Source organism: Colius striatus, chromosome 3, assembly GCF_028858725.1.
Source record: "Colius striatus isolate bColStr4 chromosome 3, bColStr4.1.hap1, whole genome shotgun sequence".
Taxonomy (NCBI): Eukaryota; Metazoa; Chordata; class Aves; order Coliiformes; family Coliidae; genus Colius; species Colius striatus.
Genome location: NC_084761.1, coordinates 61,633,482 through 61,659,945, shown reverse-complemented (window position 1 = coordinate 61,659,945; position 26,464 = coordinate 61,633,482). Strand labels below are relative to the sequence as shown.

General features: G+C 37.7%; 1 protein-coding gene across 3 annotated transcripts; it reads right to left on the bottom strand.

Moving 5' to 3' along the window:
* Window positions 1–4,469: 4,469 nt before the first annotated feature.
* Window positions 4,470–26,196, bottom strand: NEIL3 (nei like DNA glycosylase 3). Of its 3 annotated transcripts, none has more exons than XM_061992993.1 (10): window positions 26,070–26,196; window positions 23,614–23,729; window positions 18,717–18,851; window positions 17,426–17,639; window positions 16,139–16,213; window positions 13,558–13,724; window positions 10,443–10,612; window positions 7,719–8,121; window positions 5,709–5,883; window positions 4,470–4,914 (listed from the first exon to the last, which is right to left on the bottom strand). In XM_061992993.1, the coding sequence occupies exons 1-10, from the start codon at window positions 26,184–26,186 to the stop codon at window positions 4,735–4,737; spliced, it is 1,752 nt and encodes a 583-aa protein (XP_061848977.1). In that variant the 5' UTR covers window positions 26,187–26,196; the 3' UTR covers window positions 4,470–4,734. The 3 variants fall into 3 exon arrangements, with proteins under 3 accessions (XP_061848977.1, XP_061848980.1, XP_061848979.1); XM_061992996.1 differs by having other exon boundaries at window positions 26,051–26,114; XM_061992995.1 differs by lacking the exon at window positions 18,717–18,851.
* Between the last annotated feature and the right edge of the window lie 268 nt (window positions 26,197–26,464).

Below are 26,464 nucleotides of genomic sequence, written 5' to 3'. Positions count from 1 at the left end.
CAGAACCCCAAGGCCCTTAAACGGGGTTCTATGTTTCTTAAAGGCTATTTACATTGGCTTTCACAAAGGATATAAATGACAGAAAATGTTTTAGATAGTTCCCCTAACTTAGGCTCTATTATTCTTTCTAGCCTTTGCAGCATGCCACACAAGCCTTTAAATGTGTAAGCCAGATATGAATCTGAAATAAGTACACTTCATCATTTGCACTGTAATAGCTGAACCAATGTGAAAAAAATAAACAGATTTGTAAACTATGAAAACAGGAGCTGAAAATCAGGACTTTTAACTTGAATAAACACAAGAAATCCTTTCAAGAACTGTCTACTGTTTTGCACCCTTGGTTGCAGATTCATTTTGAAAGGCTGAGAGGTGGATCTATGCCCAGATAAGTTTTCTTGCCAGCTTTTTTTTTTAATCAAAACCTTTTTATAACCAGCTACCATCCACAGCTCGTTAAACAAGTTTCTTCCTCTCCAAGAAAACAAAAAAGTAAAGAAAAAAAAAAGCAAAAAAGTGTGTTTGCAGAAGCAGTAAGTTATGCAGAGGCAGAGGGTGAATTAGAATTCTGTCTCGTGTCTAGTCTCCTACATCGCTGGAGTGTAAACATGTCGGATGCCTCAACGTGCTCGTTCACCATGAGCATATCTTTGCCCTTTATTACTTCCATCTCTGCCGTTCCTCACCTTGTGATGTTACACAACCAGGATGTATTATAAGCAAATTTAGGCTGATACAAATACACAACTCTTTCAAAACAGATGCTCAAGGGATCACATTCTATAAATGTTTGAAATTGATAGCTTAAATGGGTGGTATACTTAGGGGAGACGTGAGATTAAACAACTTACAATCTTGTTATTTAACATATAGCATAGTAGCCTTAGACATGTAAAAGAGCAGTTTCCCATGATACTAGTGTTCCCTACTTTCAGGAGGTTCAGGGAAGAGTTACTAGTCCCAGAGTTGTTTATGTGGTAGGCAGTAATCTAGTTTCCAAATTTGAAGTTTTGTTTATGAAATAAATTTCTCTATGAACATTTATTCCATGAACAAAGCTTCTGTATTGCTTTTTAATAGCCATACCCTGCCCTGTGGCTTCTGCTTTATTTCCTGTTTAAATTTTTTAGATTTATTTTTATACATTGTAGAATTTCTTTCATTTTATCTGCTAGATAGCATCTCTTGCCTGAATTTGAGCTAAATATCCATTTCCTGAAACAGCTGTTTGTCTAAAGCAATAGTATCAGTGATACAGCCATTCTGAAATATGGTTAGAAAGACTTAGATGCTTTGAATTCTTAACCTCTTTTTATTGCAACTTCATGCACAATCAGAGACTTTATAAAATCACTATTTACCAGTGAGACTGTAAATTAGAGAAGTACAGCCGTTCAAGCTACTTATCTGCAGCCAGATCCAACTACTTCAATGGGGAGGCCTATAGGAGCCTATTACATTATGTTTGAGATGATACATATAAGTTATTGCATGCTAACATTTATGGTTAGGCTGAAAGTAGCAGAAATGAGGCAATACAGGAAGTTGCTTTTAAAAATTTTTATTCAAGATGAAACTTCTACTGTTGTAAGATTTTCATGTAGGTTCTATCTCATGCTTTTAAACTATGTAAACTTTTCAAGAAATGACTTGCTAAATAGCTTCACCAATTATCAGGACAAAAATTATTTAAACACTTTTCGTTAGTTTAGTCCTTAGTTTAAGCCAAATTTACTACTAATTTCAATAAAGAATTTATATTTTGTATCCTTTTTACATCATTGTTCCCCTGTTCAAGTTAACTTTCCATATTGCTTATGCACTTTTTTGAAAAAAAAAACCCATACGACATGTTCTAGAAATACAGGAACAGAAAAAGGGAAAACGACTGCCATAGATAATAAAAGCAGTTCATTCTTTAAAGCTTGTGTTATATTTGAAGAGATACTCACTTCCTGTCTGGCTGTTAAGATCACAAAAAGATGTAACAGCCCAACTGTTACCTTTGAAGTGTCAAGGTTTGAGAAAAAAAATCACTTAATTTCCACCTTCAGTGAGACCTTAACATTTGCTGAAGGCAAGTCATCAAAAATGTTTCTATTTCTTTTTGGTTGTTTTTTTCCACATTTAGCTGAACTACTGAAGATTTATCCCTGTGCAAGACACCCAAAAGCATGTACAAATTAAAAACAATCACTTTTTGGCAGTAATTAATAGTATAAAAAAAAGTGAGGAGTTGGTTAGATAGCAATTTGTAGTGGCTTTGCCTGGGCCAAGTTTTTAGTAGCAGTGGAGCTACAGGGGTGGCTTCTTTAAAGAAAGAGCTGCCAGAAGCTTCTGCTGTAGCTCATAGAGTTAGGGCCAGTCAGTTTTAAGATGGGCCCTGCACCTGGCCAATTAGTGACTGAGATAACACTGCAGTGAATAACGTATTTGAGAAGGAGAAAAAGTTGTTGCACAGTTGCTAAACTGCAGCAGCAACAGGGAGTGAGAATGTGAAAACATCTCCGCAGACACCAAGGTCAGTGGAGAAAGAGGAGGAGAAGGGTGCTTAATCCCTGGAAGAAAGACTCCCCTGTGACCTGTGATGAAGACCATGGTGAGGCAGCTGTGCCCCTGCAGTCCATGGAGGCCACCAGGGAGCAGAGATCCACTCACAGCCAGTGGAGGACCCCACGCCACAGCATGCAGATGCCTGAATGAGGATGTAACTGTGCACCCTGGAGCAAGTTCCTGACAGGACCTGGGAGCCCACGGGGAGAGAGGAGCCCATGCTAGAGCAGATTTGCTGTCAGGACTTGTGATCCTGTGAGGGACTCAGGTTGGAGCAGTCTGTCCCTGAAGGACTGTTCTCCTGGTGGATGACCCACCTTGGGATAGGGTGTGAGGAGCTGCCCCCGTGGAAGGCCCCATGCTGGAGCAGTTTGTAATGAACTGTAGCCCATAGGAAGGACCCACACTGGAGAAGTTTGTGAGGGACTGTCTCCCGTGGGAGGGACCCCACACTGTAGCAATGGGAAGTGTGATGAGGCCTCCCTCTGAGAAGAAGCAGTGACAAAGTCCATCTGTGATGAACTGACTGCAACCCTCATCCCCTATGCCACTGGAGCAGAAGGAAGATCCTGGGAAGAGGTGGGGGGAAGTGTTTTAAGATTTGTTTTTGTTTCTCACCTCCCTATTCTGATTGCTCATTTCAAACCCATACCAAACCCTTTTCTCTCTGTTTTGTCCATGATATTTATTGCTGAGCAATCTTCCTGTTCTTATCTCGACTCACAAACCTCTTGTTATACTTCTCACTCCCCTGTGCAGTTTAGGAGAGGGAGTGATATTACAGCTTGGTGGGCATCTGGTACTCAGCCAGGGCTTAATCACCACACAATTAAAAATATTTAGATGTATAAGTTAGCAGGGACATATTGCTGTAACAAGCATCACAGAGAAAGAAAACAATGGAAAGTCAGCCTTCACTATGTGAAGTTGTTTGTTTTACTCTCAGGTGGAACTCTGTAATATTCTTCTGTAATATGTGGAGTTCTTCAAGTAATATCATTCATGACAGACATAGATATATTATTTGGAAAGAGTCCATTGATCAACATAAGGATTACAGTTTCTACAATCTGATTGGAAAGTATTTATTTCACATAAGTTTTAAAAGATTTCAAAAGGTATCAAGTTCTTTGTAAATGGTCCTTTAGTCTTTGGAAATACTTCAGAAGTAATTGTGTCATTTCTGAGAGCTAATTGATGTTTTGCCACAGTTACAAAAAACTTTCAAACCTGTTTCATCTCACACATTGTTGGTGGGAAGCAACACTACTTCCCATTACTTTCTTTAAAAACTGATTGTGATTTGGTAATTTATGAAGCTACGGCCATATCTTCATTAATTTTCCTTGTTATCTATAGTACATGCTCCAAAGATTTGAAGAATTCTGTTTCTACGTTACTTCACATTTGGTAGCTGAGGATATTCTATTTCCTTTTCCCCTTGCTCCATCAAACCATGGTAAGATAAGCAAATGTAAACTCAGTTTTATCCACCTAAGAGGTGTCATTTTATGATGTATTACACATGGACTGGGGAAAAAAAGTTAAATACCAAGTACAATAAAATGTTAAGAACTGGATTTAAGATATGTAATTAAGAAAACTGCAGAGTCATTGTCATTAATTTAAGGGCAATTTTTGTCTGTTTTCCAAAAATAAGCAAGGCAACTATGGAAATATTTGAAGTGTACAGCCCACTGCTATTTCACTTGAATCTCTGAGGAAATAAAGCATGAGGTGCTATTAAGAAATATATATTGACTTTTTATTCACTTCTATTAAATACATGTTTACGCTTACAAAAAAGTCCACCAATGTAAAATACTATGTCAGATTAAAGTAATTGATCTTATAAATCCCATATGCTTGAAAGTATGCAGTGATGACAGAATGCAGGAGAAAAATTAAAAGTTCATTTATTTTAATTAGAAATATAACAAAGGTCACAATATATTGCAAGCTAGATGTTTATTTCAAAATAGTATGCAGCATACAAGCAGTTTTTAGTTTCTATAGGAAAACATAAAGCTACTGTTTCCCAATCTGCAGTTCTTTACATTGCTTTGCTTTTTTTACTAATAGGCCAGTGAACAAAGAAAAAAGACAAAACAAAAACAAAACAGAAATACCTAGGAAAGTTGTATACACTTAAGACATCCCAAGGAACAGATATCTAGAACATCAAGGAATAACCTGCATACCTGGCCCATTTTCTTCTGCCCATTGGAAAAAGCCACATTGTTTTTCCTTCATAAGAGGGCACACAAAAAAGTTCTTTCCATTATTAGCACCAATCTTCAACACAGTCTTCATAACACATCGCTTGCCATGGTTACAAAATGGAAAATCCAAGTCAGCCCACTGCCAAAAGAAACAGGTTTTAGGCATAGTTTTAGCATGTGATGGCTAGGAATTCCTTATTTTAAAATTGTCACTACAAATCGGATCTACAAGGGAGGCCCTAGAAGAAACTCTTCCTAGTAGTTAAGATAGTTTTATCTCTTTTATGATCACTGATTTTAGATTTTTCTTAAACATTAATGGCAACTGCATGCACCTCAACTGGTGTAACTTTAATTGATGTTAACACAGTTTTCTTCAAATTGAGACATTATAGTCATTACTGTCTTATCTATTAACTACCTGGTGGCAAGTGACCAAGTCAAACTCTTCTCAGTCATGGACACTCATAGCAAGGAGCAATGGCCGCCATTTACAGCTAGGAAGGTCAGGTTAGGTATTAATACAGCAGTGGAAGCAGCTACCCAGGGGTATTACAGAATCTTCATCCTTGGAGGTTTTCAAGATTTTTGGCTAGATAGGCTGATGTCTAGATCTAGAGTTTGTCACAGTCCTTCAAACAAGAGGCTGACCTAAAAACCAAGATTTCTGCTATGCATCTGTTTAACATCACATGGAAGCAGAGTAAGAGCACTTGCCCAAGCAGGTGCTTTCTCAGCAATAAGAGAGGTAACTAAACCTGTTAAGTTTATAACTACTAACATGCTCTTAGTTTCCATTCAATGTACAAGAGTATTTACAATTACTTCAAACGTTAAATGGACTCTGTCTGTCCACAATTACAGATTACTGGGGCAAGGACACTGCTGGAACAAGTGCTTATTAGAAAACAGGCCCTGAAGGCTTATACATACTTGAAAGTAGTCACAGCGAGTTTCTCTGGGTAGAGGGCAGGTATAAAACTGCCTGCCCTTGTTCTCTCCATCCTTTCTCACAACTCTGAGGCTGCAGAGACGGCCGTGTTTACTGCAGCAGGGATGCCCCGTGCTTAACATACGAATATCATCTGTCGCGCTAGCTTGAGGCTTGCTGTAATGACAGGGTACAAAATGACTCCTGGGAAATGTTAAACAGATTATCAACACCACAAAGAACTCTCCCATACATTACAGTAGCTCCCTCAGTGTACTGTTACACACAATGACAGATAGAGAACAAACTTCTGTGATTGATACACCCTATTGTGCCTCTAAAGCTGAATAATTGCTAGCTGAACAGACAAGACTCTGTACTTTTCTTGCAGTTATACCATCTTTCCCCAGTATTAACCCATGTTTTTAATTATTTCAAAGTGCTCAAATTAAGCTACAAAACAATAAATATTATCACTGCTGTTATAATGCCCATTCCAAATTCCAATATACTCTAAAAGAGTATTCTGCTCTTGATGAGTGGAAGACCAGTATCAAGTAATTCAAGTCTGAGATATTTGTATCCTTCATAGAAAATACTCCCACATTCTTCACTAAAAAGTTACAGTAATGCTCCACATCATATTTGGATAAGAACTAATCCAGCTGAGGTGGTGGAACACTGTTCTCTGAACAGGATAAAAGTTTCTTTCCTTCTTCATGATTAAGATAGAGATTATCTGAATGCAATACACAAAGCTTTATTTAAAAAATGGTAAGATGAAAGATTAATATTCTGAAAACTATCTTTCCACTGTATTTACAGAGCAAAAAAAGCAGTGGTGAAACCTTCATGAAAAAAAGAGAAAATATTAATTCATTCATTCTTGTTATCAGCTTAGGAATTTTATGTTCTTTTTTACATGTCAGGAAGATTGCTGTTCTGCAGACAGCAGAAGTTTTCTTCCAAGACCCTATAAAACAAAAGAATAAAACCCCCCCTTTTTGTTACAAATCATTTGGTTTGGGGGTTTGTTGTTTTGCTGGTTTTGGGTTTTTTTCTTACTGTTTAAGTTAATGACTTCCTATAACTACCTGTCATCACGATGGATATTCATTTCTCCTTTGCACTCTAATTTCTCTGCCTATATCCTCAGTTCTCTGTAGTCCTCTACTGAATCAGCAAACAGAAAGAATATTAAATACAGCTCAATCTGGTTAGACAGTAAGATCCTGTTTCAAAACTGGTGCTTCAACAACGCAAAAAGTAACTTCTGTATTTTGGAACAGACACATGACCAAGAATTTTGTAGCATATCATTAATATTTCACATTCAACTGGCATAATTTACCACTGTGACATCTACCTGGCATTCCCATTACTGTCGTGTATCTGCCCAACTTTTTCTTGGCAACTCTAATTGATTCTCATATTTATCCTAACTAGGCAATTGATGCATCTGTGTAAACAGAAATTCGGGATGGGTAGAGTATTGAAGTAGTTATATACAGGATGGGGAGAAAACAGTGATAGAAGGTTCATCGAGGTAGTTGTACAGAGCTTCCTATCATGGAAGAAATTTGAAATCTAGTTGTCAAATAACTTTAATGAGAACATATTCATTCAACTACCTTCTTATGTCATCTTTCACAATGACTTCAAGATGGTCTAAGCAGACAGTAACTACAGTGCTCAGATGACACAACTCCTTAGGTAGAACTGTGCCTGTTGACCTACTAGAGCTACACTCTCCCATTCCATATGAACAGCTGAACTATGAATAGCTGTTAACAGCAGTACAGGCCAGAGGACAAAAATCAAGACTTTTCTAGTGACAGCTCAGGTCGCTCTATGCTTTTGAAATCTAAGTGTAATTTTAGTTACCTAAGCTATCTCTGGCAGAAATCCAAAGACAAGAATGCCTGAAACCAAAAGTACAATATTCCAGCATTCAGGCATAAAGTTGGTTCATGGGATTCTAAAAAGACACATCTACACTTTAGAATACATACCTGACTGCTATATGATATTGGTGAACTGAAGGTACGTGATTAGTTTTCTGTTTCTTCTGAATGTGTTTGAAAGACAGAGGTTGCTGACAGGAGGACAAAGCCGTATTGTTTACATGTGTTGAACAATCCTTGTCTCTGCTTTCCCCTGACTGGTAGACATTCTTTTGTATTTTATTACAATTGCTTTTTGGAACAACACACTGAGAGTGTCCATCAGATATTTGGGCATCATTTCTCAATGCAGCTTTGTTACCAAGATCTGTTAAGACAAGAGTTGCAGTTCCAAATGCAGCTTTCCTATTGATCTTTATTTCTGTGCCCGGTTTTCTGAAATCATTGCAAGGGTACTTCATTAGGTTTCTGTTAAAGGCTGCAGAATCTTCAATATTATCTGTCTTTGGAACTAAGGAAAAATAAGTTATTGGTTATAATCCATCTGTGCAGAGTGATACATGGTATTTTTGATCTATATTTGTAAGTCACCACACAGAGTAAAAGAGTAAATTTACCATACTATCTTGAAAGATCTCAAAACCTGTCACAGATTAGATATGGTACCAAGTTTCTTATGATAAAAAAAGCTCATGCACTTTTGGAGTCATGTACAACATGTGTTTCAACATAACATTACTATTATTTGAGTAGGACCAGATGTGAATAGTACTCTGTAAATGAAAACTACTGGAGAATTAACCACACAAAATTGAAGTTGGTCCAAATACAGGGATTAAAATATCTAAGTTTTTCCAAATAACCTTTTATAATCTCAGCAGTGGGAGATGGCAGGGTCTGGTACCTCCAGCAGCAATACATTATCCATTTAAAAAGTATTGTTTTACTATTGACACAAGAACGGATATTCATTTGTTAGCTTTTCTAGTGCTTTTGGGGCTCCTGTCCTTTCTAAACACTGTGCACTTCCAAACTTACTGATCCCTGTAAGGGGCTTCAGAAACAAGCAGTTCAGACATTTACTTTGCATTTTTTTTCCTGGCATAAACAGCAGCGCGTTTCTTCATGAATCAGGGGCCTGCCTAGTGGGCAATAACTCCAAAAAGCTGTGTAGGAGTCTGAGAAAGGAGTGAAAAGAAAAACCTTCTGGGGTCCTTATGTGCAACCTTTGTTAAGTAACTGCGAGACCATAGTGTTCAAGAACAGAGCCCTTTCTTTTCCACGACCTCCAGCCCATGTCTCCCTTCTGCATCTTCTCTCCATGCAAGGAAAAGGGAATTAAGCAGAAGAGAAATGGGTAGATAAGGAACACATAAGGGCACACTCTATCTAAATCCATTCTTATCCAGAAACAAAATAAAAATCCATACAGTTCACCTTGAAGTGTATTTATTTCCAGGCTCCTTCCATTTTGGCACCACTGAACCATGAAACGTACTGATTTCAATACATTCAGATTTGTTCAAGAAAGAATAGGAGCTTGGCTTTGTGCTGAGCAAAGGAGCAAGGAAATTGAGATGTAATGGTAAACAGTTATCTCTGGCTACAGATTGAGTATTTTTGGCTGTATGGCCAGCAGATAAATTTATGTGCCAAGTATTCTATCCTCAAAAATTCAAACATTTCTGCTGACAGCACTTAATTTTAGAAACAGCAAAAGGTACAAAAAATGAACAGAGTGAGAGGGCAAGGGATCTTAAAATCTAGAGAGAGGTGATAAAAAACATATGTTTAAAAAAACTGAAATGGTGCAAAAATAAGTCTTTTTTAAAAAAAATCTAGCAGTATTCCACTAAGTCTAGCACATCTTCAAATTCCAGGCCTGTTTTCAGTAATGATGTATAGCTAAACAAGTCTAACTTAGGAGTACAGGAGAAGGAACGATATTTTGGTTCCAAAGCTTAAAAAAAAATGTATTTGTACACTCGCTGTTATGTGTTTTTAGGTCCATCTGCATTTATCTCCAGGATAAATGTTGGTTGGTAAATTGAGTCTGTGGACAGATTAAAACTTTCAAGTTTCCAGCACTGACTTCCCAGCAGATTTATGCAGGATTAGCCTCCACTGGAAACAGAGTCATGAAAGTCACAAAAACATTCTTTTATTGATTTCTGGCCCAAAGAAATGGACCATGGACTACCTTCCTAATATCTAAATTTATACACAGAAATATGGATTGAAGCTATCATGTTACTCATTCCATCTTCTTGTCTAGGTCTCATTCACAGCTGCTTCTGTCCACTAGATCTAGCATTAAAAGCTCCAGTAATAGACAAAAAACAAATAAGAGGCCCTGAATCATCCTTACTCTGAACTTGGGAGGAAAAAACCTAGCCCCTGAGACATCTTTTTTGGAAAGGGTACTAAAATACACTGCTTTTGTTCACATGAAAGAATGCTAATTACTTTTCTGCCCCCTGATGATTTCTCTATCAAACACATGCTGCAAGCTTCTAATGATTTCAAGGAGAGTTGAAAGATTGGTGTTTTGTCCCTATATAAAAACAAACGGTCCCTACAGAGGCTTGTCTACAGAATACCACCTTGCACACAAAGCTGGAAGACAGTTAACGTTTAGAGTTTAAGACAAGGCAGCTTCCATGATTGTCCATGTAAAATTTGCCCCAAATCTGCCATTAAGTTAGCTGAACTTATATAAATATGATTCACAATGAGACACTTCTACAGTTCTATAGTTCTAAAAACCGCATCAAAACTATAATCAAAACTGCCCCCCTTTCCCAGTAGAGGTTCCAGACAACCTTTCAGTACCTTCAGGCCTTGAAGTCAAACAGGCATCACAAATCTCAGCAGAAGGCTTGTTTATTAGGGTACACCGTGTACATGTCCACTCCTCTTCAGATTTCTGAGCTACGTGTTCATTAGAACATGACCCCCTGCCATATGCCCAGCCAATTAGGCTATTTCTAGTTGGCAGTTTGCTGTGAAACAAAAGAATGATGTTAGTCTTTTGTGACGTTTCTTCTACAAATTGCCTTACACCGCTATGTGCAGGGAGGCACAGGGCGAGAGAACAAGCAGCACACAGAGTTATGCCTGCCCATCATAGCTTGGGCAGCGTGTCATGCTGACAGGTTGATTATTGGGGTTTTTTTGCCTCAAGGGCATATCTTTCTCAATGCTGCAGATGTACTACAAACTAAAATATTTAAATGAAAATGGACAGAAAGTTAATTATTCACTGAGACACTCTCTAGCACAATGCCCCAACCTCTCTCAAATTCCCTACCAAGTACTGCAGCAAGAAACATGGTAAGAAAGGGAGGCTGTTTCAGTACTTTTCCCTCACCCCTTGTACAGAAAGCTTACTAACAAATGCACTAATGGATAAAGAAACGTTCAGAAGCTGAACTACAGAAAGTCACACAATCTAGCAAACACATTTTTATTTTCTCTCTCATTTAAATGGTTCCCATCAGACCATTTTGTTATCGTTAACAGTCAACAGAACTGAAAACCTTAAAAGTCTTTCTTGTGTGGCATCATTTGACAGAAGATCTCTTAACATTTAGAAGCCTGTTCAGAATAAAGGAGTAATTTTTTTTTTGTGTGTTATTTTTCTCCTCATCAGAAAGAATTCAAGAATGTTCTGGCTGCGACTGGTGAGCCAAAGCTGTGCTCTAGCTACCTTTACAGATTTGATTTTATTTATTTTCCTGCAAATTATAATACCTCCTATGTTGATACACTGATTTAGAATCATTACTAGGTGTTACCAAGAACTAATTTTGTCACGGTATCCAGACATCTCTAGATCTAACTTGAACTTACCTGTTCAGTAAGATAAGCATGTCAATTTTTAAGTACTATGGTTGATAAGCAACCAAGCATTTTTCTCCTGGTTTTGTGGAATTATGCACTTTTTTAAGCCAATTTTTTAATCCTAAGAATTTAAGCACTTCAATTAATAATGAAAGTGCTGTACTTGGGAACTGTTTGATATTCCTTACACTCATCACTTTTTCCGTAATTATCCCTCTCCTTAACAGGCTGGATTTCTAAGGTAATGGTATAGATATCTACTACCTACCACAACTCCTCCACAAAAGGAAGACTAAGGAGCATAGTGAGAACTGCTGACATGCCAGAGATCCTGTGCTGTCAAGAGGTAGAACAGACATTACAGTAGCATTCACCAAAATACCATGGCTAGATAACAAAACAGCTGAACTGGAAGCGTTAAAAATGGGTATTTCCACATTAGCTGAGTACGACAACTGACTTAACAAACCTGCATTACTAGATAAAATATACTCAGCATATCACATTTTGGAGTTTAATTCCATGTCATGCCTCTAGTCCATCCTTCATGTCATTCTGCCCTGCCCCCTGGACCCCCTATTTTGTGGTTTTTTTTTTTTAATTAGATAAGCTTATAATGGTATTTTTTAATGTTTTTAACTTAAGCAAAATCATAAGTAACTTGACCCATGCACAACAGGGTAATATTCTACAGTGTATGATCTGTAACAAATCAGTCTGATCACACAGGCTTCTTCTTATCTTCAAACTTGAAAAGCTTGGAATGGCAGATAAACTACCTGTGCTACATATACTTTTATTTGGTAATAGTTACTGCATAAAAGAAAACAGATCAGGAGAACACAAAGACCTGACCATTAGGATGAGAACAGCACAAGAAACGAGCTTTTTTATTTTATAACTACCACTACTATGTTTTTCACCAAAATACACCACTGTTCAATTATTTGTTTAAAAAAACCACAAACAAAAACCATCCAACAAACAACTCAGAAAAAAAATAAACCACTACTTGTTCTAGAACTTTCTATGCATCAGTTTCTAATTATCTGACTCACAGGAACATCACTGTCTTACTACTCTTCTGCAAAACATTTTACATTAGTACTTTCTGAAAATACAGCAGATTTGAGTTATCAGTATGTGAAATATTTATCTTTCATGCTGGAATTTTCCATATTTGATCTGTACTCAAAGGCAGTCTTTAAGTAAAATCCCCTTCAGCCATCTAAATCTTGAGAGAAGGTTAGAGGTAGGAGAGGGATTTGTGTGCTCTTTAAGCCTTATCTAAATATACACATACACACACACACATACACACAGAGTATCGAAGGCAAAGTTTGTAAAGCGAAGCAGTGTCTTTTATTAGATTGACAGAGCTCAGTATAAAAAGGCAAGATTCTGACACCTCAGATGAAAATATTCAATAACAACTTAGGTATGTAAGAGTCTGAATAAGGTGCTTTTGGAACTTTTACCTTTTGACCCTTTGTGATATCAAATGCTTTTGTGCTTTTTTTAAAATAAAAGAAGGAAAGCTGCTGCTAGCACAATTTATATGGAGCTGGAAGTGTCTCTGTGGCATACCTGTAGCAACAGCTTTCAAAATCTGATGAGGAGGAAGAAAAGTCTTAAGCCCCAAACTATTTGCTGTACTCGCTTTTACTGTAGTTACCCTCAATGTAAATCTATGGCCAAAACAAAACTGCATAGATGCAGAGCTATCTAGATATTCCAGGACTGAAGGGGCTATCCTATGAAGACAGACACACACATATTTTTGCTTTCCTTATGCCATTCAACTCAGTTGTGTGTAAACATCCATGCCTGTTACATTGAGAACGCCAAGAACAAGGAGCAATTCTTCCACAAGCAGCAAATAGTTCTGAAACGCTTTATAATTCCTACATTTGATTAGAACAATAGCTATTTCATAATAGCCAGGGGCCTTTGAAAGACAAAGGATCAAAGAATCAGAGCTTTTAACCATTTTTAAATACCAACGACCGAAACATTTTTCTTTGGTGAAGTCAACTGAGTTAAGAGCACTTGGAGGAGCTTAAGCAGCTTCATGCTTAAAAGTGTTACAAAGTCACCGCTGTACCTAAGATCGATGAGTTGGGGATTTGCCTTTTGACACTGGAAACAGAAGTAAGTCATCCTGTTGTTCTCTCCTAAACGACACACGGTGATCTTCCCATTGCACTGACCGCAAGTTGAGCGCCTGTATACTTTGTAGTGTTTGTAGAGTGCAGACCCAGTTTTGCGGCACTAAAACAGATCATGTTTAAAACTCAAGTTAGAGTTATAAATTTTATGTCAGTCCTTCTACGGCTCAACTGAAACTAAAATAAAGCAAAAACCTGTGTAAACTGACAGCTCAGTGACTACATAAAGATATTTAAGACACACTCGTAAGGGCTATCACCTGTATTTCACATTCTTTTATGAACAGAATCGATTTTAAATTAGATATAACTGTCTGGAATTCTCCACATAATGGACTAAAAGACAGAAGATAAAAAAGTACTATCACAGTTCAAGCAAATACGTGCTAGGGACTCCCTGAGTTCAGATGGACCAGCTAGCCCTGATTCAGCATCAGTTGTCTTTGACCTGGCACCTGCAGGAGTGTTCTTGAAAAGCTGATGAGATCCAATCAATGCAGCACAGAAAACAGTACAGAGCAATGCAGAAATATTCTGGAGATTCTGTAGGAGTCAGGCAGTGCCCAGTAAAGTCACTCAGCTTCATCTCAGCAATGACCAGGCCAGAAAAGTTTCCTCATGAAAAGCCACTTAGGACTGTGGCAAGCTCCCAGGATCCTGGCAGAAAGGAACACTATGTATAGTATGAGCTCAAAGGGCACAGTGACCTAAAGAGCCTCCACATAGGGGTGACATGTGGGAACATTTTATGAGAAAATTCATATGAAGTCAGCATAGATATACCCCTGCTAAAACTGGGAGGAAAAAAAACCCAAAGAAACATCAAACAAAAAACAAACAAGAAAAGCTCAGTAGAGACGCTCTGCAGAGCCACACAGGTTTCTGCACTACAATTGCACTTCTTTGGGCACAGTACAAATGATACCATAGCTGGCTCAGCAATACCAGCCCAGCATTAGTAGGCTTCAGTAGCTGTAGCTCCGTAATGCATGAAGACCTGTAAAACACAGGTGGCTCTGAACACAGCATATTTGCTTCTGCTGTGCTGTTATTCATCAGCTTTGGATGAATGAGAATGCTTTTGTCAGTAAAATCCAGTAATTCAATCACAAGGAATTACTAATATATATTTCCATTAATATCCCCAAGCAGTTTGCATATCCCCAAGCAATTTGCTTTCTGCTCAAGATTTCTCAAGGTTAGTTTCTTATCTTCTCTTATCAAGGCATTTAAAAGCCAAACAAAACCAACAGCTTTCTACACAAACAAGATACCTCATCTTTGCATCTGTAAGGTGTTACTTCAAATGATATAGTATGATTACTACAAACATTCTATAACAATCCATAAAAATTATCAAGTACTAAGCCTCATATTAACCTACTTCACTATTTTTTTGTCTTAGTGAGACTTTGGGGAGGGCAGGGAGCTAGCTCTCCTTAAAAAACACTTGACTGGTGAATAGTTGCTAAGTATAGATTATAAAAGTTTTGAAAATAGCTAAACAGAGGTACAGAAAGTTTAACTTGATTGTTTGTCAATCTGAAAGGCTGTGACGCACTTAAATCTCCTAATATTATAGATGTTGCAGAACTGGGTGTCTCTTTACTGGTAGACTTTGTTATAAAGTTTGGAGGATGAAAAGATTTCCCTTGGCAACAGACTAAACTACTCTTCAGTAGGTTGGGGGAGAGGAGACATTTAAGCAGACTATTAAAGAAATTTCATTTCTAGGCTTTATGATTGAAAGAGAGGATTAGGAATATCAGGTGCCATCCTCCTAACCCACAAATTTTTAGCAGCACTAGCTCCTTGCCTTTCCTGAATACCCAGAGAAATAGACAGCAATTTCTCTGCTGCTGTTCATTTCCCTGTATGCAGCTTAAGAAGAGAAACATACAATAATTAGGTTGAATTCTCTCTTTTTTATTTTGGAAAGTTGAAGTGTAACCAGTGGAAGAAATAAAATCTTACTGACGTTGTGGCAGCAAAGAGAAGTTGGAATTTGTTTTACTTTAGCAACCAAAACCATTATCTCAGTTACAAAAAAAGTTCTTAGATGTTACAATCTATTTAGTAAAATAAATATACTTGCTATTTCAAATTTCATAAAGGAAGCCATATGAATCACCTTCATACCTCCCTGGGGCAATTTCTAGTTCCCAGTTTTAAGAGTGACCTTTATGTTAACTTACATACAAGTATGTGCTTAACGTACATCAATTCTGACACGTTCAGAGTGACATTACAGCACATGCACAGCAAAACTGAACCAGCCCTCGGGCAGCATCTGTCAAACTCTTCTGATGCAACTGGGCCAAGCTGCCCACATTCTTACAGACTCCCCCACCTTTCCATCATTTGGCAATTCACAATTAATATAGAATACATAAACCAACAACCGTCTTCACGGAAACACTCATCCTGTTGCATCCTGTCACTGTTTATACTCGATGATCACGTACAGTAACATGCCAGAGTCAAGCTTTGGAGGTTTTTCATAAACACATACATTACCTTATAAAATAGCAGAGTAAAATCACGTATCATTATCACCAAGTGACGTATACGCTCATCTGTCAGTTGGGAAACCTGTAAGAAAGTCAAGAATGATTTCTAGAATATTACAATGCTAAGGGAAAACAGCAGAAAGACCTATAGTGCAGAGATGTTTGATCACCTTCAGCTGATGGGGAATTGCATTGCTTCCCACTGATAGTGCTCTGACTTCACATTATATGTATCATCTCAATAACACAGTACATTTTCACATCCTATACTACACACACTCATTGTGTGGATAAAAAACAATGTACTTTGCCTCATCTGCATAAAACATGACGTAAAAATTTCAGTTGTCTTCCTCTGTATTGTCCTAAGAGTTCTTGTACAGAGGAATCATGTGGAGTTCCCAATTCTTAGTTCCCTCTTAATTTCATCATGGATATGAAATACCTATAATCATAATCAGACCTACCTATATGTCTCCCGTGATCTTCAGGAAGAATACTCAAACCAGAGGCACCACAGTTAAGACACATCAACCAAATACATTTTTGTTCAGTCGTGATTTTCTTTCTACTGCCAGTTCACACTGGCAACACAGTTAAAATACAGACTGAACCTATGAAGAACTTTCAAAATATTATGTTCAAAAAACCTTTCAGTTACTATCTTCACCAGCATTTTTCTTTTTTTTTTTTAACATTTTCAACCAAAGCTTGGAGATGGATGCTTGAGGATCTTAACCAAAAGAAGTACGGTAAACAATGGTAGAAAAGCAAATTATGCCAGCTAGCAGGATGGGAAGTGGAAGAAACAGCTGCAAAAATAATCAATTCTATCACATAAACCATTTTGTGTAGTAGCTGAATAAAGAAAACCTAAGCACTCTTCATTTTCCTTCATTTATACCCAACAGTTTAATGGTAGTAAAACAGCACGTCAGAAAGTCAGGCTTTGAAAGTTAAATGAATACTAAGGAGCGGTTTCAAGTTTTAAGAGAAAAGTCAGCCCCACAAAATATGTCCACTCTGGCAGGATGGAGTAGCAGCAACAGGTTCCAAGGAATGCCATGACAAATATCTCCAGTTAAAATGATAAAACATTACTTTAGCATCTTAGAATAACTTATGAAATATTAGATGACAAAAAAAAGGGTTGAACTAGATGATCTCTAAAGGTCCCTTCCAACCCCTACCATTCTACGATTCTATGATAAGACAATAAAATGTTATACAAATATGTATTTACATTCTTAATACTTTGGTGCCATTAAAAACAATCTTGAGACATTTCACCAACCTTAACAGCTGGATGAAGGCCACTGTCAAACAGTGCTTCATTTTTTATGATATTTCCCACTCCAGGTAATACTGCTTGATCCAGTAATACATCACACAACATGCGTGTTTTCTGCTGTTTAATCTCACTTTCTGCTCTTAAAAAGCTAAACTTTGGGGAACAGACATCCAGGCTTTCCATCATCCTCACTTTCTGCTCACTCTCCGCTGCATTTCTGGAAGAGAAAAATACATTCAAATTTATTTTTATTTTAATTACATGCTAATATAGCAGTATAAGTCATAAAATCATATGGTTTTATAATGATATATGAAAGTATAACAGGACATTATATGCAGATAACAGAAACCATGAAAACACCAGGGACAGGAAGAAACACAAAAATTACATTAACTACCCCTGCCAAAACCAGGTCAATGCTTGTATGTCAGAACAGATGTATGTTGCATGCATTTATCAATCATCTTCATTTTTTTTCATATTCGTTTGAAAAATACATTGCCAGCTCTTTTCTTTAAAACTACTTCCAACATGGAAAGATCATGCGTTTGGACCAAACATAACTAACTGTATGGCTACACGGTCCAGTTGTTACAACATGACAGGAAAAGACATCTTTTCCTTAAAACTTGATTCCATTAAGTTAAGCACAATAATTTGACAACAACACAGTACAAAAAGTCTCAGGTTTACATAAGCTTTTATGTTTTGTAGTATTAAACACTACATGAATGTATATGCTCTTTTTCACCCAAAAAAAAGCTTTACAATCAAGCCTCCTATGTTACTTTTATCAGCAGTGAGAGTATAATGCTGATAGACAAAAAAAAATCCACTTAATACAAATTAGAAGAGTTACCCCAATCTGCTTCCAAAACCACATCAAAATTAGAACACGATCTTGTGAGCATAAAAATTTGAACCTAGTAATCACGACAGATCCTTTTTCATGTTAAGGAAATTAGACTTGCTTGGAAATTACAGGAGTGGTGGGCTCAGCACTCAGATCTAAGGAAGGAATTAAATCCAACTTTTATTCCTAGTCTCGACACTATTGGATGAAACCTTGGCATAGAAGCACTCTGACTGTATGTCAACTATGATACAGAAGTAAGACAATTAAGTGACCATTCTAATAAATATTATATGTTTAGAAAGTTTTGCTTTGTTTCTTTGTGTCTGTGATGGCACCCAAGCACTTAATTTGTGTGATTTTTCAATATGTTCTTAAAAGAATGTCACAATTAGAAATAAACCGGGCTATATATTATTTGGTTAGTTTCTGCTTTACCTGTACTCTACTGTTGCCTCAAAAAAACAAACAGTATCCTCTGTAAGCTGTATCTCCAAAACTGGTAGTGCTCCATTTCTATCTTTGCTTCTGTCGGGATTAATGCGCATGGAACCATTCATACCGAAGTGAATCCTCAGAAAGAAAAAGAGGACTTATGGGTATTTTTATCTTAACAACGTTTCCTAGTATTACAGTGGCCTATTTATTTTAAGTTGTGAACTATTCTTACCTGATCTGTTATGTACATACATTAATTTTAGGTATTATGAGTAACACAGAAACAAACTACTTGCTTATATGGTGCTCATTTCCCAGAGGAGAACCCTTCTCAAGTCAAAACCACTTCAAAAAACACAGCAGTTTTCTACTGGTTTTCATAATTCATTACACAGAAATCAAACCTGATAATCAAGTAACACACTTTTCTGGTGTATAGCACTCAGAATCTTTTCACTTGACATACTGGTCCTCCACTATAGGTTCAGCCTCCTCAGGGAGGCTGAAAGAAAGGATCCTACTTTTCCAGACAATTTTCTGTTAAATCAGGCAAAAGTCACCATATTGCCAACAGTGTTAACATATCAAAGCTACTTCCTATAACATCATAAACAAAGTAATTAACATCTGCCATATGTTGCTTTCTGCTTTTCTTTGCCTACAACGAAGGCAAAATCAAAGGCAGGTCAATTAAAAATTAATAAAAGAAATAAACTGAAAAATGCACAGATGGCAAAGGAGTGAAACAGACCCTTTCAAGCATTCCTTTTACAGATTACCAATGCTTTAAGGATTTCTGTTTTAAGATATATATTCTGCTGGAGCTAGTATACTTGAGCAAAGGACATGTCTGACTGTAGTCTCCTATATTTTAATTTCTACAAATTCACCTAGTACATCCCAGTCCTAAAAAAACATCAGATAGAGGGAGTGTCCTACTTATATACATTGTATATCAGAAATGGTGGATTATTTTGTAGCTACAAAAATATTTAGGAGATTAAACTACATAAATGACCAAAGAAATACAACATCAGGTGTGTATTTCCTTTTAACCCCTCTTTGTTACATTTTACGACTGACAAGCATTTTAAACATTTACGGATAGGTTAAGACAACATTCTATTAACCACAGTCTTGAAGTCAACTCTTTATGTAACCTCCTCATAGCACTTATTCATTTATTTTTTTCCAGTTTTTAAAAACCTGTCTTTCCAAAACTCTCTTCTTGCATGTCAGTTCAGGTGATATAGTTATTTCAGCCAATTTTATTCTCAATAGTCTAATTCTAAAGTGCCATGAATAGTACTGTAGAGGTTTAACTGGTCAAATTTCTTATGAAACCAAACTCTTGCATTTTGCTAACAAACGATAATGTACTAAATGCTTGCAGAAAGTTTGTTTTAAGGAAATAACATTCACATTAATAGCTGATGATTCCATTTACCAAGCTCTAGTACACTGTTTAAAAGGAGCATTAAGAATTGCAACTATTATCTACTTCAGTATCTTGTCAGATCATGACTAGAAAAAAAAAAGTATATTACAAAATTTCACTCCAATGTGTTTCATTACCTTTGATGTCCTGGAATAGGGCAAACTTGAAATCTTATCATTTTAATTACAAATAAAAAAGCCATGCTAATTAAATCTGGGATCTGTTACGCAATGATAGCTAGTAGTAGGGAGTTGATTATTTTTTTTGTGGTGAGGTTTCAGAATTTAGTTGCACACAATATTGTAAGGAACTGCTTTCATTTAAAACAGTTTTCCCCATAAAAATAAAAGATTAGTAGCATGGTCAAAGTATTATATGATGATGTAAAAAACAGTGATAATTCACATCACTAAGTTCTAAGGGCCAAGACGTAATTTCCTGTCAAGACAGTGGATGTCTTTCATTTAAGAGATTTGAAGTCAATTATTATCTCTTTCCTAGGAATATTTTTGTCCATTTTCAGTTGTTCAAAAACATACGTGTATTATCAATTTTCAGAAGCTTTTATAAACTATTATAATTTCAAAATTACATTAATAGCACACTACAGAAACTAAACCCATGACAACTTCTCTCATGTAACTGTACCATTTCCATGCCAAAACATGCACTCCACAGAAATCTCTCCTGCACATCTCACAGGTATCAGAAAATTGTTTTCAACTTTCATTAATTGACTTTCAAGGCAAAATTGAAAAGAAAGAAAAAAAATCCTTATATTTTCTACATGAACTTTGAATCCCTTCAGTAACTTCAGTGTCCTTGTTTAAATGGATATCAAAAACTAGGAGACTTAATTTCCTCAGAAGGTGTCATTGTACATTTGTACTCCTATAAAGGGCTTGTACTGCCAACCATGGATTGCAAACGTACTGAACTGAACTTTCTTTGCTAATTGCTCTCCACAACATGGCAACACTTCAGAAGTATCCTCCTCATTTTCAAGTCAGGCAAGCAGTAACCAAACTGAATAAACCAATTTCATGGCCAGGTTATCTTCCCTTTCCAGGCAGCTGTTCCCCACTTGAGAAAATCCAGGAGCATAAAATGAGATAATTACCCTTCATGGCCCAGTCTTTCACAAGACATGTCTGACTAACATTATTTCAGCATTGACTACCAGCTTTTTACAGGTGATCTTAGCAGATGAAAAAAGCCGGTTTTGTTATGTTGAGAAATGATGTACAGACATAGAATCCATGTATCAGCAACCCTGCTCATGATAAGAAAGTCCTATATTTGACCATTAACTTTAAAAAAGAAATAATACATCCTCTGAAGGTGTAGTCCTTAATTCCTCTCCTAAAAACAATCCTGGAAGCCAATCTTAGAATGCTGTAAGATAAATTTTCTGAAGCCTTTCCCTACTCCATTCAAAGTCTTTAAGACGCACGATATGCATTTTTTAAACAAGAGAATGAAGATCATCTTTATTAGACAACAGGCAACTTCAACCTCTAATGTAGAAGAGATCTTTCCTGTTCATAACTTCTACAACATTTCCAATCAAATAAGTGCCATGACCAAGAGGACTTCTTAAATAGAGTTTCTAGAGCTACAATAACTGATGAATTGATGAAACTTTAACACTTCTTATCAAATGATAACTGAAGGTTGTTTTCATTAAATTATTGCATTGGCTAGAAAATTGAAGAATTGTTTAAGATCTTTCAGGCTCGAAGGATTACATTTTCCAAGCTAAAACTTGTCCACATTTTCCTTCTCTTTGAAGAGAACTTCTGCAAAATTCTTACTTACATTATCAGAAGAAAAAAGCCATTACTAAGGAATGTAATTCAGACAGTTGAAATATTTTTTTGAATGTTAGAATTTACTCCTTTGCCTGTCCAGTTGTAATACATTCAACAGTCATTTAAAAAAGGCTACCACCTTTATCAGTTACCGCTCCTGCCTTTTTTTTTAATCTTCCTTTATAATTTACTTTAAAAAAAAAACCCCTCTGTTTTTTCTCCTCTGCTTCTATTTGATACAATCAATAGAACGCAAGAGAAACTGGGTAGGACCAAAATCCTATCCTTCACAAATATGGGTGGATTTAAACACACATGTAGTCCTGTCCTACTAGTTACTTGTATGACTGTCATGTGAAGACTGGCATGTGCTTGCAAGAGTAGTTCCATTTCTCTAACACTAGAAAAAGTAAGCATATAGCATTGTATCTGATAACCAACAAACCCCTGCTACTGAAGATCAGTTTTCACATCATACCTGGTAACTACTAATATCACTGCAACCACTGCAAGCTGTTGTACTTACAGCCAAGCATTTTGAGTTCCATCTCCTTCCTGTAACAGCAGTGCCACTGGCAAAATATAATGTCACAGAAAGCTAAGGTATTTGTTGATATTATCAGCTTTAAATGACAAAAATCACAACCTTACACCTTTGTTCAAGATCTGTCACTAGATGATGAAGACTACACTGAATGTAGAAGTGATGTTGTTTTCCCATTTAAAGATCTAAAAAGATTACAATTATGTTGCAAATAGAAAAGTAATGCATTAAATGCAAGGGCCTTATTTATGTATTCTGTACTACCATAAAGAATGAGATGAGATTTTTAAAATCATCCTTTACACTGTGCATTTAGTTAGATGCTTTTTGCTGCTGACTTCACGGTACAGAAGCATATTGAACTACAGAAAGTGAACTAGATTCCAAATGCAACCCTGGCAGCTAGCACAAGGTGATGTTAAAGCATATGACAAATTCCTAAACATGCCAACAAACCCCTAATAAGCTCTGCAGAGCATGAACAAACAATGATTTGGCAGTTTTGCCATTTGTCTAGGAGACAAATCACTAGAAAGTTAAAAGTTACATTTACGATAGCCAAACCATTCTTCTGCCAAATTTCCAACCACACTTCCAAACCAAGGAGTTATTAATATTGTTTAAAGAAAGGCAGGCAGCATAAATGTATACACACAGAATATTTTAAGCTTGGCAATTGTTTCACATGAGTATATTATCAGAGCAACTGAATCATTTGAAAAAAAGTACAGCATATCAGTCTAAATTTCTTAAGGAAAGTTAAAAGAAATCACAGGTACAGCTTTTAGTGGAAGATATTAAGTAACTGGAACTGCACGCACTTCCCAGTTTTGTCCCTAGAAATTGCAATCTCCTGTTTCAAACAAAGGATTAAGTGTCCTTCTCAGATACCTTTACAAGCAACCTTAGACTAAGAACAAAGCAATAAATTATCTGAAAATGTAAGTGACTATAGCTAGTATTTCCAGCACTGCAGGGAGGCTGCTAAGAAGTTTCTCTGTAGTACAAATTGTTAAATCCCTGAAATTGGAATTAGCAAGAACAAGTTGACCCTCCAAATACATATGGTCTGAAGTCACAAGAAATCTTTTTCTTGTCTCTTACCTCAAAGCTTTCTGATCGAAATACATAAAAAGTTCCTTTCCCAATGTCTCCACACCTCTGTAAACATGTCCAACAAGGAAATCATGACCAGAGGTTCTCTCCTCACTTGCAGCAGTCTGAAAATGAGTACACATACACACAAAGATCAAAACTGAATTTACACTACTTGGATCCTAGCATCTGCACACATTCATTATTTAATTTTTCGATTTGGACCATATTAAACCATTTCTCTTTAATCAGCTCTATCAAAACTGAAGAGACTATAAAACCAGGAAGCAGTCTCTATTGCTAACGCTATCATAACTTAGCTCATTCTTTTCTGAATTGAAACAATACATCTTTTTAAATTTAATCAGGGTATTTTACACTTTTCCTTCAAGTCACGAATTCACAGTAACAGCTTCAGACTGTAAATTAAACAGGTACAATTCGAATATTAAATACTTGTCTGGGTGTCAGTTTTGCCATTTGCAGACATACATCCTTCTCCAAATGCCTCTTGCTGGAGTTTCTATCCAAGCTAACAACATGTTTTCACTGTTTCACATAGGGCACTGACTACGGAAAAGTCTCCACTGAGCCCACAAGAGATATTTCTCTCTTCGTACTAGTCTAATCTCAGAAGATGTTGAATGGCAGGTGGGACACTACTAGAGTACAAGAAACAGATAATTATGAGACTGAAGTAATAATCTTCTCTTGCTTAGCACATGAAACTCCACTGAAGTCATAAGGGACCTCTGCAGGTCCAAACGCCTACTCAAAGAATGACTGACAGGTCAGACAGCCCAGGGCCTCATCTAGATAACTTCAGAGTAGCTCCAGGGATGGAGACTTGTCTCTCTGGGCACTTACTCCAGGACTTCACTATGGTTATGACAGAAAATATTTCCTAGTATCTAATCAGAATTTCTGATTCCCTCACATTTGCTGCTTCTCATCCTACCATGAACCTCTGACAAGAATCTGTCTCCTTCATACCTTCCTCTTAAGCTGTTGAAGACAGCAATGAAACCCCAGTTCTACCAGCTTTTCCGTGTGCATCATGTGCTTTGGCCATGGTTAGCAGTCATTGTGAGACTTAAAAAGCCATTTGCCAATGAATAGAGTCTGCCTTGAGGTGACTTGTACTGTACAAAGTTTTGAACATCAATGTATTTGAGAGGAATTAAATTTCTTTTTGAAACCACAAGAGCACAAATCCTTACTTCAAAAAGCTTAGTTCTTAAAGACATAAACCTATAAAGACTGATCCATTGACTGCCCATCCTAGATGACAAACCTCGAACCACATTTCTAATTGTATTTGTCTTTCATTGAAGTACCATCTTAGTAAGCCTTAATCACAAACTCTCCTACACTGCCTCTTATGCATTGTGTGTGGGGGAAAAAATCCCCAATGTTCTGCCTGGAGACATACAATATATTTACTAGGACATAAGCAATGCCCAATTCTCACAGCTGACCAAAACCAGGCATGAAAAACACCACCTCAAATCCAGAGGACTGCATCTTCACAGCTCATTAGCTACTTCTCCTTACTGACATCCTACCTCTTCTTCTTCTTCCTCCCCAAAGGTCTCACAAGCCCCCCCAGTTTTACATTGTGGGATTATTTTATGCTGCCAGCAGAAAGAACTAGTAGAAAAACTCGATGATTTGTATACTGAGAGTAGATGCCACATTCTTTATTTATATAACTTAGTTAAAATGATTTCTAAAACTAATAGACTCAAAAGCTTATTTTCTGCAGACCAACGTCTATCTTTCTCTCATCACGTCTCAATTCAGGCTTGTGGGGTTTATGAGACTAAGAAAAAACAAAAATTAGAAATGGCTACTATAATTTTCCTGGAGATTTCCTAAAGCTAAATGGTATTTTTAAACTTACCCTAACTGAACATGAGCAATTATAAAAGCTTTCCCTCATTATTTCCCGCATGTTTCTACAGCTTCATCACCTCTTTATACATCCGACCTGATAAGGCTTACTTATTATGTTGATGAAAAAAAATATTTCGCAATGTAAAGGAAGAATAAAGACAGTAGCGACGGGCGATCCCCCAGACGACGGCAGCAAACGTCATCTACAACCAGTTCTACACCCAGCCCTGTTCCCTCCCCCCCCCCCCCCCCGTCTCTGCGGCCCCAGACAGCCCCGAGAGTCACTTCCTCCCGCCCAAACCTGGCGGCATTTACCACCCGAGAGTCACTTCCTCCCGCCCAAACCTGGCGGCATTTACCACCCGAGAGTCACTTCCTCCCGCCCAAACCTGGTGGCATTTACCACCGTGCACTTCCTCCCGCCCAAACCTGGTGGCATTTACCACCGTGCACTGCAGGAACTGCAGTCCGCGCCCCTCTGCCTGGCCCTACTACGCCCCTGAGGAGGCCCCGCCCCGGCCTTGCTGAGCCCCTGAGAAGAGGCGCCCACCCCCGCCCCAGCCCTTCACCGTGCTGGCGTTTCCGGCTGACGGGCCGCTGCCCCGAGCGCTCCGCACCGCCTGGCCCCGACGCACCCGCGCCCGCAGCCTCTCCCCATACAGCGCGCAGCCTGGGCCCTCCACCATGGCGGCAGAGCACCACCGCCCGCCTCTTCCGTTTAAATCTGCCGCTCGCTCGGGGGCGGTGCTGCTGTCCCGGAGGCCACTCCACCTCCCTGGTGAGCGCCGGGCCGCTACCGCGGGACTGTGCTGGTTGCTGGTGAATTGTCGCGGCCGTAGGGCCAAGTCCGACTGAGACTAACGTTAAGAATCCCACCTCGGGCTCTCTTGATCTTCCTCTAAGTGCCCCGCGGGAGAGTGAGGCCCACCTGCGGGGCTGTTTGAGGGCGGGTGCCTCTGCCCGG